This window comes from Sorex araneus, chromosome 3 (assembly GCF_027595985.1).
Source record: "Sorex araneus isolate mSorAra2 chromosome 3, mSorAra2.pri, whole genome shotgun sequence".
Classification (NCBI taxonomy): Eukaryota; Metazoa; Chordata; class Mammalia; order Eulipotyphla; family Soricidae; genus Sorex; species Sorex araneus.
Genome location: NC_073304.1, coordinates 36,679,450 through 36,695,031, shown reverse-complemented (window position 1 = coordinate 36,695,031; position 15,582 = coordinate 36,679,450). Strand labels below are relative to the sequence as shown.

At 39.9% G+C, this 15,582-nt stretch overlaps 1 protein-coding gene across 2 annotated transcripts in view; it reads right to left on the bottom strand.

Annotated features, from left to right (window-relative positions):
- PPP2R5E (protein phosphatase 2 regulatory subunit B'epsilon) overlaps positions 1–15,582 on the bottom strand; it is a 163,428-nt gene that overhangs the window by 35,242 nt on the left and 112,604 nt on the right. For both annotated transcript variants that reach the window (XM_004612367.2, XM_004612366.3), the window contains exons 4-5: positions 12,680–12,781; positions 6,405–6,497 (exon numbers count right to left, since the gene is read on the bottom strand). In XM_004612367.2, the coding sequence (XP_004612424.1) occupies positions 6,405–6,497; positions 12,680–12,781 (195 nt within the window). The remainder of the gene's footprint in view (positions 1–6,404; positions 6,498–12,679; positions 12,782–15,582) is intronic.

The window sequence follows — 15,582 nt, the reverse complement described above, 5'->3', positions numbered from 1 at the left end:
AAGCTAGAATTTACATGCAGTTCTTCTTACCCTTCTTTGGTAACCTAGTCTCAGTGTCACAGGGGAGTGAGGATTCAAATCTAGAACTTTCCAAACTTCTTTCTACCAAAATTTGTAAGACTAGCTTAATTCTTATTTTGCTTCAGTCTTTCCTGATGGAATGAAAGTCAGAACAGACTGTAAAAACTGTAAATCTACTATTAAAATAAGTTTAATTTTTTTTAATCTAGAAGTATGTCCATGTTTTCTTCTGAATAAAAAATAAATCTAAGTTTAGGTAGGCAAAAATACATTTTAAAACCTTTGAGATTCTAAAGATAACAGAAATCTACTCAAAGAAAATGAATAAGGTTAAAAGTACTCTTGATCTGCTAAAGGACAAAAGTATAAAGATTCTCATGTCACAAAAGAATAAGGATTAGGTATAAAACACACCAGGACCAGGTGGCACCATGGGAGTCTGTGGGTCAGAGGAACAAACACAGGAAAAGACAAAGTGTGAATAATGAATGAGCTAACTACAAAGTTCAGAGGTGTGAGGCTGCCAGCTCAAAGGAAGTGTTATACATGGTGGAACGGGGTCAGAGGGAAGGGAATAAGTAGAATAGATGGGAAAAAACAGGGTGAAATCTCAGCAATAATAATGTCTCAAGGTCCAATAGTCCAATCACTCCCAACGAACCCAAGTCAGGATGAAACCTTGTCCAGAGAGGGAAATCAGAAAAAGTGGCCAGGGATTTGAGGCCCCACACTCAGGAGGTCCTACAACCCAGGCAGGTTATCAGCAGTAAGAAAAGGGATGGGTGCGGGGGGGTGGGGGGAGAGGGGGGCAACTTCATCTTGCTCTAATATGAATGATGAGGGTACTCTAGAAAATATCAGGCAACAGGAATGATTCCCCAACACAACAGTCATATGATCCCCATTCAGTAGGGCAATTAATTCTGTCTATAAATACCCTGTACATCCCTTTATGTTTAATTCAAGAACTGGGATGAGCCCTGGTCTGAATGTTCATCAATACCCAACAGCGGTGGTAAGGAAGATGAAAGTTGTAAAAATGAGCCAGGAACTGACAACACAAACCACACTTCACACTCAGTATTTTATTTCTTGACTCTGGCAAAACTCAGGGGCAGACAATAAATCTTACTTTGGTTTGCCAGGTACTTAGGACAACATTACTGGTAAACAGTTCATGATCCAAGAAGTTTACTAATTCCCCATGGAAGATGAATGACATTCCATTTTAGGATGAAATTCCAAAATCCACAGATGAGAATACTGTAAACATGAAGGCCTGGCTTTCAACACGGTATTTGACAGTTTCTATACTTTACTTATGCACCAGCTTTTCAGATGCAGTAAGGATACTAAGAGTAAAGTAAATTTTGAACTGGCTCAATTAGGGTAGAAATAAATAAAAAGGAAAGTTGCTAGAGGCATGCCATTGGCCTCCATCCTCAGTTCTGGCTGGTTTAACAATTGAATCAATAACTTAGATGAGGCCAATAGTGGGTATGTTTAAGACAAAGATGAAAAGCGCAATGAATAAATGGATGATGGAATCAAGACAGAAAGATTTCAAAAAAACGGGGGAGAAAGGACATTCCACAGGACAGTAGATTCTGTAGCCAGGAAAAAAGAAAAGTGCAAAACAAACAAGGGAAAACAACAATATACATAAAGCTAATATTTAAACTCAATTAAGGCCACAAGCTTAGCATCAGTAAGAAGCAATGTCCTGGAAAACTAAGAGCAAAGTAACATGGAAATGGAGAAGCCAGATTCGAGGTGCATGGGAACTAAGGGCTCAGGATGCTGATCAAGACAGACACAGAAGAAACCCTTTAAAAGCTAATGAGACAGGGCTGGCTGGAGCAATAGTAGAGCGGGTAGGGCATTTGCCTTGCACACGGGCCGACCCGGGCTCGATTCCCAGCATCACATATGATCCCCTGAACACCACCAGGGGTGATTCCTGAGTGCATCGCCAGGTATGACCCAAAAAAGCAAAAAAAAAAAAGCTAATGAGACAGAGTTAACAGCTAAGCATTTGATCAAGAGGACACGCACTGCTTGCTCATAGGCTACAGCTAGAAGGTAGATGACTGATGAACAACAAAATAGAGATTTCTGTCTATGTTGGGTGGTAGGAAGAACCCCCTTTCCAAGTCTAGGTTTCTCAGATGCTTTCATCTCAGGAGTGTTATTACTGTAAGTCTACTGACCATGAAGACACACAGAGCTGGGCTGTGCATGCTTTCCACGGAAGAAAAACAAGGTTTTTACTATCAAATCGTGCTCTGCTCTTCTCAGGCTCTTTAATTTACCATAAATATAGGAGAAGCTTATTATTTTTTTAGTATTATGAAGAGTTACACCTGCCTTGGAATAATTCCAGGATAGGGAAAACAAAGAGGTAACAAGGCATAATGGACAGAAAACTAGAAAAGGAACTATGATTAGAGAAATTTGCCCCTCCCTTAGACCTCAATTTAGTAATCTATAAAGTGGGCATGAAACTTGACAATCTGCAGTTGAGACTGTGGCAATGCATGTAAAGTTGCCCTGATAATGATGCAAAGCTATATAAGTACAATGCCTTGTCAACACTTAAGAACATCGATATTATCGTGCTTCGAATGCTGTGGGGAGATCACTTTTGCATTTCTGTCTCTTTGGTATATGATTTAGAGCCATCTACCTACTTGCCCAGTGATCCATGTCTCTACTACCTTTCCATCTATCACTCAAACCTCACTTCCCTAAAGCCTCCCACATTATGGTGTCAGGTCTGATTCACAAGTGTGGTGTCAAGGCACTAGACAGGGGCAGTGGAGTGCAATGATCTACCCATGTAACCACTGGCACCAGGGCTACTGGTTCTAAAGAGCCCCACAGGCATGGCACCACAACTCGTTTCCAGCTCTCAGTTGTCAGTTGAACTCTGGAGTTAATCCTACCAAGCCAGATTCTCGGGATATACAGAAGCCTCCATGTTCTTCAGTTCTCTGGAACTAGCCCACCTATAGCATTCTACTGAATTAAAACTTAAGAAACTGCTTAGCATGTTAAAGGGGGAAAAAGTCAATTAGCAGTTATGGCTCATTCTTATATAACCGGAATTCTAAATTTGATTTCATTATGGAAGAAAAAAGGAGGGCAACGTGACGGTCACCAACATTTATCCAGGTGAAGCATAGGGGAGAAGACTTCCTACGAAATTAACATTTCAAAATCAACGTTCTATTTGTTGGCTCACTTGGAGGTAGGGATTAATTTTTTGCACATGAGTTGACTCATCATCACTTAGAAACAAGAGTGACTCTGTACCCATTTTTACAGAGGATTGTCAACAACAGCAGACACTGTCTAAAAAATGCTATGCCAAGAGTACAATGCAAGCCCCAGGTAAAATATGACATATGATCTATATTTATAAATTGTAAAATGAGAAACCAGAAAAAATACACCTGAGCAATCTGAAACAAGTAGGTAAGAGTTTAAAGTTTTAACTTTTGTTGTGGCTGTTTTAAGTTTTAAGTTGTCCTATTTTCTGGCTGTGTATTAAAAAGCTCACTAAAATTCTAATTTTGATTACTAAAGGTTTTCTATACTCTGGAACAAGCTTACTTAGTTTTAACAGAAATATGCAATAGTGCCTAATGGAAAGTTTTTAAGCTACATAAAAATTTGTAAACTAAGGTTGCATAAATGGAATTCCTTTGTAATTAAATTTTAGAAAAGAAAATGGCAAGACTCAGGCTTAGCATCCTTTGCTTAAAATGTAATTAATTTCCCATTATACAGATTGAATACAATCCCCATTAAAATTCTGATGACATTCTTCAAGGATTTAGAACAAATGCTACTAAAATTTGTACAGAATCATAAAACTCCTTGAATAGCCAAAACAATTCTGAGGGAAAAAGATGGGAGGTGTTGCCTTTCCTGACTTTAAATTGTAGTATAAGGCTATAATAATCAAAATTGTGTGGGACTGAAATAAAGAGACTCTCAGATCAATGGAGCAGAACTAAGAGCCCAGAGTTAAAACCTCAATTTGTATATGAAGAGATAGTACAGCATGTAGGGCACTTGCCTTGAGTGTGGCAGACCCCAGTTTGATCCACAGAACCAAATATGATCCAATGAAGATGACCCCAGTGACCCCAAGCACAAAGCCAAGGGTATGGCTCCAAAACAAAACAAGAAGATAATAAAAACCAACACTGAGAGATATAGACAGTCTACAACAAAGGAACTGGGTGCATGATGTAAAGTAAGAAAATCCTCTTCAAGAAATGGTGCTGGAAAAACTGGATAGTTGTAAAAATATGAAACTGAATCTATTCACACCATTCTAGATAATTCAAAAATGGATTAAAGACCTCAGGATTAAAACCAGAAGCCATAAAATACATTCAGAAAAACTGTATGTGGAACTCTCAAAAATATGGACCTCAGAAGTATCTTGAATGATCTGACTGCATTGGCACAGGTCACAAAAACAAATAAACGGGACTACATAAAATTTAAGTTTTGCATGGCAAAGAAACTTGGGGGGGGGGAAATTAAAAGATACCCTGTTAAGTGGGAGAAAATATTTGCATGCAATATAGGAGATGAAAGGTTAATATCCAAGACATAAAGTATTCACCAAAGCTACAATCCACCAAAAAACAGGAATGGATGATGAACAAAAACTTCCCCCAAGAAAACATACAACCTAGATGCAAAAATATCTTGGACTATCCAACTCCTAGCTGAGACCTCAAGGTAATCTTGGAGTGGGGGTGAACCAGTTCCCTCCCCTCCGGCCCTACCAACTCCCTACCCTGCAGCCACACCCATGTCCCAAAGTCACCAGCTAAGCTCCATCACCTCAGAACTGAGCTCCACAGAGAATCTAATCTACCAAACATTTCGGGTACATGGAGGGTTTGGGCTGAAAACGCCAGGCTTCTTGAAGTAGAAGTGGATGGCCTCTCCCTATCTCCTTGTACTTCCTGACATCCTAGTAGCCACGCCCATACCCCAAGTCATCACCTTGCCTCTGGTTGGATTGCCCAGTTAACTATTCTGGATTTTCTCGAATGACATCTCCAAATTCTACAACACTGACATCACCAGACTGGATGGGATTAACGTAGAAGACAACCAATCTCGACCAACAAAAGCATTAACTCGGAAGGTTTAAATTGCACAACAGCTTAGTAAACCCAGTAAAGGACTTAATGTCCACGTGGGGTGAGATACAATAATTTTCACAAATTTTCTTCTATGAAAATATTTTTTGATCATTCCGTTAGCCATTCAGTGGTAACAAGCAATATAAAATAATTATTCTGGGCTTGCTACAGAGGCAGGCTTGAGAGGTTGCTGTGAAAATGGAGACAATGATGGAGGAAAGGGGGGAGGGTTGGTGTTGGAATATAAGCCTATTGGTGTTAAATTCCAAGTGTTACCTCACATCACTGGGAGTGGCATGTATCAAAAAGTCTGGAAACAATTAGTGTTGGCAAAGATGTAGTGAAAAAGGAACCCTCATTCAATGTTGGTAAGAAAGTTCTCTGGTTCAGTCTCCATTGAAAAAGAATCTGGAGATTTCTCAAAAAAGTAAAATAGAATTCCATTTGGAAAAATTCCAAAATTTTTTATTTACAAAAAAGTAAAATAGGGAGGGAGGGAGGAAGAGACCAAGGGAGAGAGGGAAAGAAGGAAAGAAGCAAGGAGGGAGGGAGGGAGGGAGGGAGGAAGGAAGGAAGGAAGGAAGGAAGGAAGGAAGGAAGGAAGGAAGGAAGGAAGGAAGGAAGGAAGGAAGGAAGGAGGGAGGGAGGGAGGGAGGGAGGGAGGGAGGGAGGGAGGGAGGGAGGGAGGGAGGGAGGGAAGGAAGGAAGGAAGGAAGGAAGGAAGGAAGGAAGGAAGGAAGGAAGGAAGGAAGGAAGGAAGGAAGGAAGGAAGGAAGGAAGGAAGGAAGTGATTCCAGTAACACAGTGACTCTACTTCTTGGCATCTATACCCCAAAACACTCGAAAAGATATATACACACCTAAATTCACTGCAGCACTGAGTATACTAGCCAGGATACAGAAACAACTTAATACATCACTATCATAAATGTAAAAACTATTGTAAACATGTTACCTAAGCTGTAATTTTTTAAATAAATAAAATGCAACTTCCAGCAGGAGAACCTATTATCTTAATAGATAATAATGGAAATATACATATGAATATATGTTAACGTGTATAGTTATATACACTATAAAGGTAACTATACAATATTATAGATATATCACTGGGCAATGTAACAATTATCGTAAGTTTTTTAAGCAAACATCAAGATAAAATGAGATAAAAATATTACCAAATGAATAAATACAAACACAATAACTTACCTGTAATACAAATTTTTGATCTATATACTTTTTGGCAATGCTGGGTTGGAATTCTTGGCTTTCCAAAAATCGTATGAAAAATTCATAGACAAGCTGTAAAAACAAATTAGTTAATTTCAAATTAAAATTCACTGAAAATAGTTAAAATCCATGAGAAACCTTAACACAAAACCTAACAAGGCTTAGGAAAGTAGCCATTCTGTTTTTGTTGGAGAAGGGGGGGAGACAGGGAGGGGGCTATCAAGCAGTGCTCAGGGGGCCTGATACCACTTCTAGCAAATGGGCCTGGGGGTACAGCGCTGGTCAGGACAGTTGTTCTGGGGAGTCAGATGATGCCATGAATCAAACTCTGCTTACTGAACTTAGATGTTGCATGCTCCCCTGATCAGTGCACTCCATCCTCAGTCCCAGAAAAGTCCATCCACTAGCTATGCTAGCCTTTCTTTCAGCTCACTTCGTTACTTTGTTTACTTAAAATTTAGAAAATAAAGCCAACAGAGTAAATAAATCCCCCCATAATTATACCAGAGATAGTTAAAATTTTAATATATATATCTACTGCCCAATACTTCTATTATATATCAACACACCATATCTTTGCAAACTACTCTTATCATCTAAGTATACTGTGAACAATGTATGTCCATAATATCTAAGTCTCAATAGCCACATTATGAATAATTCCATTACTGACAATTAATCTAATACTTGGACATTTAGGTAGCTTGTGAACTACTTCTCTGTCTAATTAGGCCCTAATGTACACCAAATAACAAAGAGCAGTATGCTCTTGCTAAACTATTTCATAAGAAATATTTCTAAAAGTGGAAGCACTCAATCAATAGAAATCCAAACTTTTCCCAGATTTTCAACATTCATCATCAAGTTTTCTTTCAGAGAGTCTGTGGCAACCATATTCCTTTAAGCAACATGACAGTGTAAAAGAAAATTCTCATTGCAGAGAGTAATAATATTCTCATGTGCAGAGCATATTGCACATGAGAATATGTGCACAACATATTTTTTGGTGGCTGAGTGGCCCTGGTGGTCCCAGGCACCACAGCATCTGAACAGCACTACAACCTCCAATGCGAGCACTATACCCCTGGCCATGCCCAACGACCCAGTAAACATGACTGGGGAGATAATCACAACAAAAGAAAGGGGAAATGAAAATTTAGTCTCAAGCAAACTTTCGGTCTTTCCACATAATTGGGAATATTATTCTTTCAATAACTATACCAAAACTCAACTCATCGTATTTCCATACTGTTAGAGTAAACTGTTATCTGTCTTGTGCTTGGAGTGGATCTTTATCCATGTGAATTCCACACGTCATCCATCAGCCACTGGAAATTCATGGTTCACTATATTATGGATTATTCAAATACTATCACAATTCATTATATATGTATATATATACATATAACATTTTTCAAACCCACGTTCCTTAATATCTCAAATTTTATTAAAAAACTCTTTAAATTTTAGAAAACTACATAGTTGGATATAAGAGAAACAGGAAAAATAGAAGTATTCCAAAATTCTAGTTTTAAATTTTGTTTTTCTGATTTCATCAATAGTAACAATTTTTTTAATGTTAAAAATATAACACTGAATACCCAAGTTCAAATAACCACTGCTCATCAGGTTCTAGTAAAAATGGTATTTCATGGGGATCTATTCAGGCTGACACTCAAAACATAAAACAGTTTTAGCACAAGACACAAGATAATTATTATAATTTTCTCCATAGCAGATATATATTTAATGTACACACAAAGGTAAAATTTCAACAGCACTCATTATTTTTGTTGTTTCTCGCAGGGTAGTCTTCACTGAAATTGGCTCCAACCCTCCTTAACTGCAAGTGTATATAGCAAAATTCAGGACTAGAGCAATAGCACAGCAGGTTTGCCTTACACACAGCCAACCCGGGTTCAATTCTTTCGTCCCTCTCATAGAGCCTGGCAAGCTACCAAGAGTATCCCGCCCACATGGCAGAGCCTGGCAAGCTACCCGTGGCGAATTCGATATGCCAAAAACAGTAACAAGTCTCACAATGGAGACGTTACTGGTGCCCACTCGAGCAAATCCATGAACAATGGGACGACAGTGCTACTGTACTACAGCAAAATTTATGACTACTAACAACTACTCGGTCAGTTTGGTACAACTGACTTAAATTCTGTTACAGCAGCAGCAGTTTCAACCACCACTACTTTAACAACTATTAATGGCTAAAGCTTTCAGTGTCCACATTAAAATTTTCCTTATAAAACTAGGGTATATTCAAGGGCCAGGAGGACTGCCCCATAGCTGGAAGCCTGCTTCATGAGTGGAGGGGTGAAGGCAGATGGAATAGAGAAGGGATCACTAAGAAAATGATGGCTGGAGGAACCAGTTGGGATGGGAGATGGGAGATGCATGCCGAAAGTAGATAATGGACCAAACATGATGACCTCTCAGTGTCTGTGTTGCAAGCCATAATGCCCCAAATTAGAGGGGGAGTATGGGGAATATTGTCTGCCATGGAGGGAGAGGAGGGTGGGAAAGGGGGGATATACCATGGATATTGGTGGCAGGGAATGTGCCCTGGTGGAGGGATGGGTGTTTGATCACTGTGTGATTGTAACCCAAACATGAAAACTTGTAACTATCTCACAGTGATTCAATAAAATTAAAAAAAAAAATTAGAGTATATTCTCTTCAAAATTACACAGAATAACTTCTTCTCAAATGACTTGAATATTTCAATTGAACATATTCTTCTAATCTTTTTTGTGGGGGAGGTGTGGGAGAGGACTCTGTGTGGGGGAGTGGGGATTGAGGTGCAGGGGTCAGCATAGCACACCAAGCAGAATTCATGGCTTACTCCTGGCTTTGTGCTGAGGGGAACACATGCATCAAGCCAAGGTCAGTGAGGCCCTAGGGAAGCATCTTAATGCCTGTACCATCTCTTTGTTCTTCTAGTCTCAACGACTGAGTCCAACATCTTATAGAAGAACAGTTCATTTTTCAAAATACCAGTCTTGCAATTCTGAGTTTAACAAGGAAAATATTGGATTAATATTAACCCAGAAGAGGGGTTCCATCTCCCTTCTGATTCCCACGGAGTGGAAAGATTCTCATCTTCCAGGCCTGACATGTGGTCTGGCAGGGCTGCCAGTGGACTGGCAAAGAGCTTCTTCCCTCTGGTTCCTTGAAAGCAGTTAAGCACTAACATGGCTCAATGGAAACACTTAAAACACATTTATTCATAGGCATAAAAGTTGTTTTTCATGAAGACTGATTTTTTTACCTCAGAATACTCATGAGAGGGATATTATCTCAAAATATAAAAAAAAATCTCCCTTGAGTTTCTGAAGCAAAAGAACAGGGATCATCTAGGATCAAGGTATCAAGGTCATATTAGCAAATTCTCCAAGAAACAGGAGTAAAAAGTTTAGAATTCCTGCTGTCAATGTCAAATTAAAGCATTAAAAACAATCCCTTAATTGCAAATAAAATTCTTGCAAAACTATTTTATTGAAAATATTCATTTTCAGAAAATTTATCATTTATCATGATAACTATGACAGTTTAAAACATACAACTACAGATAATACAAAAGATCAAAGAAAAGTGAACCTTTTGACAGATCTTAGAACCAAAAATTTGTGGATTCATACTTTTTTCAAGTTTCAAATATCCCCAGAGTCATGAATTGTTACAATGAGTAACCTTGCATGGGTAAGAAATTTAAATTAAAGAGACAAGTGCAGGATCGGTCAGCTAAGTAATCAGCCTAGTCAACCACCCAAAACCACACCACAGTAAGACTTTAGGTTTTCAACTCTTATCAATCTGGTCGGGGCTGGAGCAATAGCACAGTGGTTGGGCGTTCGTCTTTCACGCAGCTGACCCAAGTTCGATTCCTCTGCCCTTCTCGGAGAGCCCGGCAAGCAACCGAGAGTATGGAGCCTGCACGGCAGAGCCTGGCAAGCTACCCGTGCGTATTGGATATGCCAAAAACAGTAACAATAAGTCTCTCAATGAGAGGCGTCACTGGTGCCCGCTCGAACAAATTGATGAGCAACGGGTAACAGTGACAGTGATCAATCTGGTAACAGACACTGTACTTCTCTGTAAAATGTGGTCTAGAAGAATCACAATGTTAATGTTCATGCTAGGGCTAGGAAAAAGTGCAAAGGTCTAAGAAAGAGCTGTTTGGTCAGAAAAAGAAGTTGTTGGGTCAATTAAAAAGTAAAGTGCTGGGGGCCGGAGCGATAGCACAGCGGGTAGGGCGTTTGCCTTGCACGCAGCCGACCCTCGAGTTCGATCCTCGGCATCCCATATGGTCCCCCAAGCACCGCCAGGAGTAATTCCTGAGTGCAAAGTCAGGAGTAACCCCTGAGCATCGCTGGGTATGACCCAAAAAGCAAAAAAAAAAAAAAAAAAAAAAAAAGTAAAATGCTGAACTTAGTAATATGCCACAAGAACATGAGACCTTCTTAAACTAATTTGCAAAAGAGTGGAACTACCACCACCAACAGGTGAAATGGAAAGGTACACGCACGTATACACACACACACACACACACACACACACACACACACACACACACACACACCCTCAAAGATAGTAAATTAGTTAAAAGTGTTTTCACTTATTTACTCAATCTTGGCATTAGTCAAAGAAAACATGAAGTCTAGTATGTTTGAGCAAGAGTTAAGAAAACTCTCTAGGGGTCAAAGAAAGCACTGTAGCACTGTCATCCCGTTGTTCATTGATTTGCTCAAGCGGACGACAGTAACATCTCCAATGTGAGACTGTTACTGTTTTTGGCATACGGAACATACCCCAGGGAGCTTGCCAGGGTCTGTCGTGTGGGCGGGATACTCTCAGATTGCAGCTCTCCGAGAGGGATATATTTTTATATTTATGTACATGTATATAAATATAAAAACCTAGAGGATATTCTAACCCTAAGAAGGGAGGCTAATGGGCAGCAAACCATACTGGTCATCTTGTAGCCTTTTTTGGCCTTTAAACAGATCTGAATCCTTTTTATCATTCTGGTGACTACCAGATCAATGGAACTTTACTAATTCCAAAAACAATACTTACTTTTTGGTCTGATATTATTGAACTGCCGGGTGGGATCCAGGAATGTGACCAACCTTGTGAGTAATCACAGGTAAATGGAATGGCCTGCTGGGATGTGGGGAGCTTGGGGAACTGACCCTTATTCCCAACATGTCAGGGTATACTTGTATTTGTATTGTATATAAGCAATGTATATTTATATAATTGCCAAAGCAGGCCAGGAAAAGTCGCAAATTTGTCAAAAATTCTTCCAGCAATCTCTAGGCCTTATCACTCTGTTAGAGTTTTCAGCTCTTCAGAAGCAAGTGAACTAATAACTGCTGGCATGCTTCTACAAAGCTGCAGTGGCGTCTGCTCTGAGGGAGAAGACACACGGGTTCTTGTCCTCTTTCCTCCCTCACCTCCCTGCTTACTAGTTCTCTGAGGACTAGTCTCTGAGGAAAAGCCACAGGAAACACTGGCCCAATGAAAATATGATTCTGGGATTCACTGGGGTTCAGTACTTTCAAATTTTCTGTTCTGTTCCTTTGGGAAACACTGGTCTTGACAGAAGGCAGAAAAGGAAGATGGAAATAACCAGTTTGTCTCAGTCAATAGAATACAGGAGATGCAGGTGGCCCCGATAGGTCCAGCATGACACAGAGCAGGGCCTCCATACACAAGAACAAAACTGGCCCTCCCTCACAACAAATCCCTCTCCACTATCGCTCTCCCTTACAACACTCGCAATGAAATACGGTCATAATTTGTGTTGCCCTTCAAAGCTAAAGAACAGTATCTGTGGTTATTATGAGACATACTAAATCCACAGGCTACTTACTGCTGAAAATACAGAGATGTAGTCTGTGACCTAATCACACCTAATAGTCATGTGGAAACTGTTCTGTGCTTATTTGAGGCTCCCGTAGATAGGATCACACTGAGATGCTAATAGCGAATAAGAACTGCCAGCTGCACTTGCAACATGGGAAGGCCCACACTAAAGCATTACATGGAAGCTCACTAATCTGTTCCTTCGGCCTGCTAATTAGCAAGCATTAGAAACATTTATACACACATTTTCTAGCTTTCCGCTAATAGACTCTAATTTGACTTCTAGGTAAATAAAAGTCTTTGGGGAATTTCCATGTTAATCAGATAATGAGTTAATGGATCTTTCTTTGACAATAAAAGGTAGTTCAAAGTACCTGTAAGTGTGGCCACGATGCCTCAAGGGTAGGTTCATCTTCTTCTGGATCAAATTCATTGCTGTCACTAGGAGGGAGAGTTCTGAATATATTGCAAGATACCTAAAAATAAACAAGATGCAGAATTAGCTGGCCAGCTTTACACAACATCTTAGCATCTAGCCAAAGGAATCCAGATGACAGAGATGGCAGGAAAGCCACCAAACTAGACCAAGGACCATGTGCTATAGGCTTTGAGGCCAGGACCACCCACAGGCAAAGGTGGAGAGCAGCAAGAAATGGCACCTTCTACATTCTTGAACTGTAAAACACCTTGTTTCTACATGGCCATCCCCAACTCGGTCCTAAGATTTTATATCTTTCCATCAAAGCTAGCTCTGATTTACTTACCAGTCAAGCATGTTTCTAATTAAACTGTTTATATTCAAGTATAACACTGTTAATGGACTTCATGTGTTCCTCTTCTCAAACTTACAATTTGCAAATTTATAGCTGAAGTAACTGTGAAAGTTTCAGCCTTCACAGAAAGCAAATCAGAAATAAAATAAAATAAAATAAATTTTAAAAAAAAACCACCTCACGCTTTACATGTGAAGAGTCCCAGATTTGATTCCAGGTATGACATGGTCTACTGAGCACTAAACCAGGAATAATCCTAAGCATTCCCAGGTGTAAATCAAGAGAGATCAAGATAGAGGAAGGAAAGAGAGCTGAGGGTGGGGGGAGATATATTAGAACAAGGGCCAGAATGACAGTACTGTTGGTAGAGTGTTTGCCTGGCATGCAGCTGACCCAGGCTTGAACTCCAGCATCCCATATGGTCCCCCAGCACCACCAGGAGTAATTCCTGAGTGCAGAACCAGGAATAACTCCTGAACATCACTGGGTGTGGCCCCAAAAATAAAAGCAAGAAATAATGAAGATATATTAGAACCTAGCATTCTTAAAAATCACACCTAATCTGTTCACAATTGGATCGGGTAAAAAGATGATGTTAAGGGCATAATTACAGACTTATAAATTTGCTGACTGATTTCATAATTTCCTATTTAGATGTTGATTGCTCAAAGAATGGCCAGGAACTGTTGAAACTGGGCAAGGAAGAGGTCTAGATTCATCTTGTACTATTCTAATACTTTGGCTTATAAGATTTCTATAGCAAAATACTGCTCTCTTCTTGGAGTTTCTTTCAATTACTCTGGTGCTACTTAGCTATTCTCTTTTATTGATCCAAATATATACTCCTCTCTGAAAAATTGGATGTTAGAGGGACAAAAGGGGAAAATACGTTAAGAAAACAAGTAAAAGAAAGAAAATACTGTCCCTGAAGTTTTTGCTCAACCTTCTATACAATGCAGAAAATACTAAACTACAATAAGGCTGCTTCTCTAAAAGAAGTAAGAAAGGTGCCATGGGATCTGTATAATCAGAATGAGTTTATTTTTTCCAAAAAGATCAAGTGCTCATTATGTGCACACTGTTCTATGCACTAGAAAAATAACAATGAACAAAGGCAGAATAAAATTTGTGTCCTGGGGCAGGAGAGATAAAGCATTTGCTTTGTACACTGCCAACCCAGTTTTGACCTCAGACACCACATATGATCCCCAAACCACCACAGTCAGGAAATTTATAGAGCCAGGAGTTAAGTTCTAAGTGCAAGGAGTAATCCCCTGCCCAGAGCCAGAAGTAAGCCCTGAGCACTGGTGAGTGTGATCTAAAAACGGGGGGCGAGGAGGGAGAAGGGGGATAGAAAAAAAAAATTACTCCAACCCTAGGAAGCTTATACTCTAGCTGAAATCACAAGTCCAATTTCCGACCTATGGAAGCAAAGCCCAGATGTGTAAACTATGGAAAGGAAATTCCATCTTTTTTTGCATGCACTGGGAAGCCTTAAGAAACATTATTTGATTTTTACTTCTTTTTTTGTCGGGAATTTAGAGGGCGGGGAGGCACAGTTGGTGGTGCTCAGGGTTACTTACTCTTGGCTCTATACTCAGGGATCACTACTGGCAGCCGTGGGGAGCATATAGAGTGTCAAGGATCAAACTTGGGTTGACATGCAAGGTATCTGCCCTAACTACCATGCTATCTCTCTAGCCGTGATTTTTGCTTCTTATTAAAGGTCACTCTGATAGCTTAGCTTAGTATTTGAAGAAGCCAGAAAGGGCAAGTAAAAAGCCTGTGAAAGTAGCGATAGATGAGGAGGGTTTGGATTAGTGGGATGGTAGCAGAGAAAGTAGACAGAAATAAAGTGATTCAAAAATCTAATCTGGGGCCTGAACATGTGGCCAATCCGGGTACGGTCCTCAGCATCCCATAGGGCCCCAGGCACAGCCAGGAGTAACTCGAGTGCAGAACCAGGAGTAACCCCTGAGCATCACTGGATATAGCTCCAAAACCAAATATAATTTTTAAAATCTATTCTCTAATATTTGCTACAGGTTTGGCTAAATGGGGTGAAGGAAAGAAATAAATTAAGGATGAGTTATAGATTTAAGACCAACTGGAGCTGGACTGATAGCACAGCAGGTAGGCAGTTTGCCTTGCATGCAGACAACCTGGGTTCAATTCCCAGCATCCCATATGATCCCCTGAGCACCGCCAGGAGTAATTCCTGAGTGCAGAGCCAGGAGTAACCCCTATGCATCACCGGGTGTGACCCAAACAGGGGAAAAAAAAAAAAAAGACCAATTGCCCAAGATGGAGAAGTCTCAGAGAGAGAACGCTTCTTTAGCTTCTGCACTTCAAAAGAAACAGTGACCAAAATACAGAAAGAGCCCACAGAATGGGAAAGAATATTTACCCAATACCCATCTGATAAGGGAGTAATACCCAGGATATATAAGACACTAGTACAATTGCTTTTGTTTGTCTGTTTGTTTATTTTTGGGTCACACCCT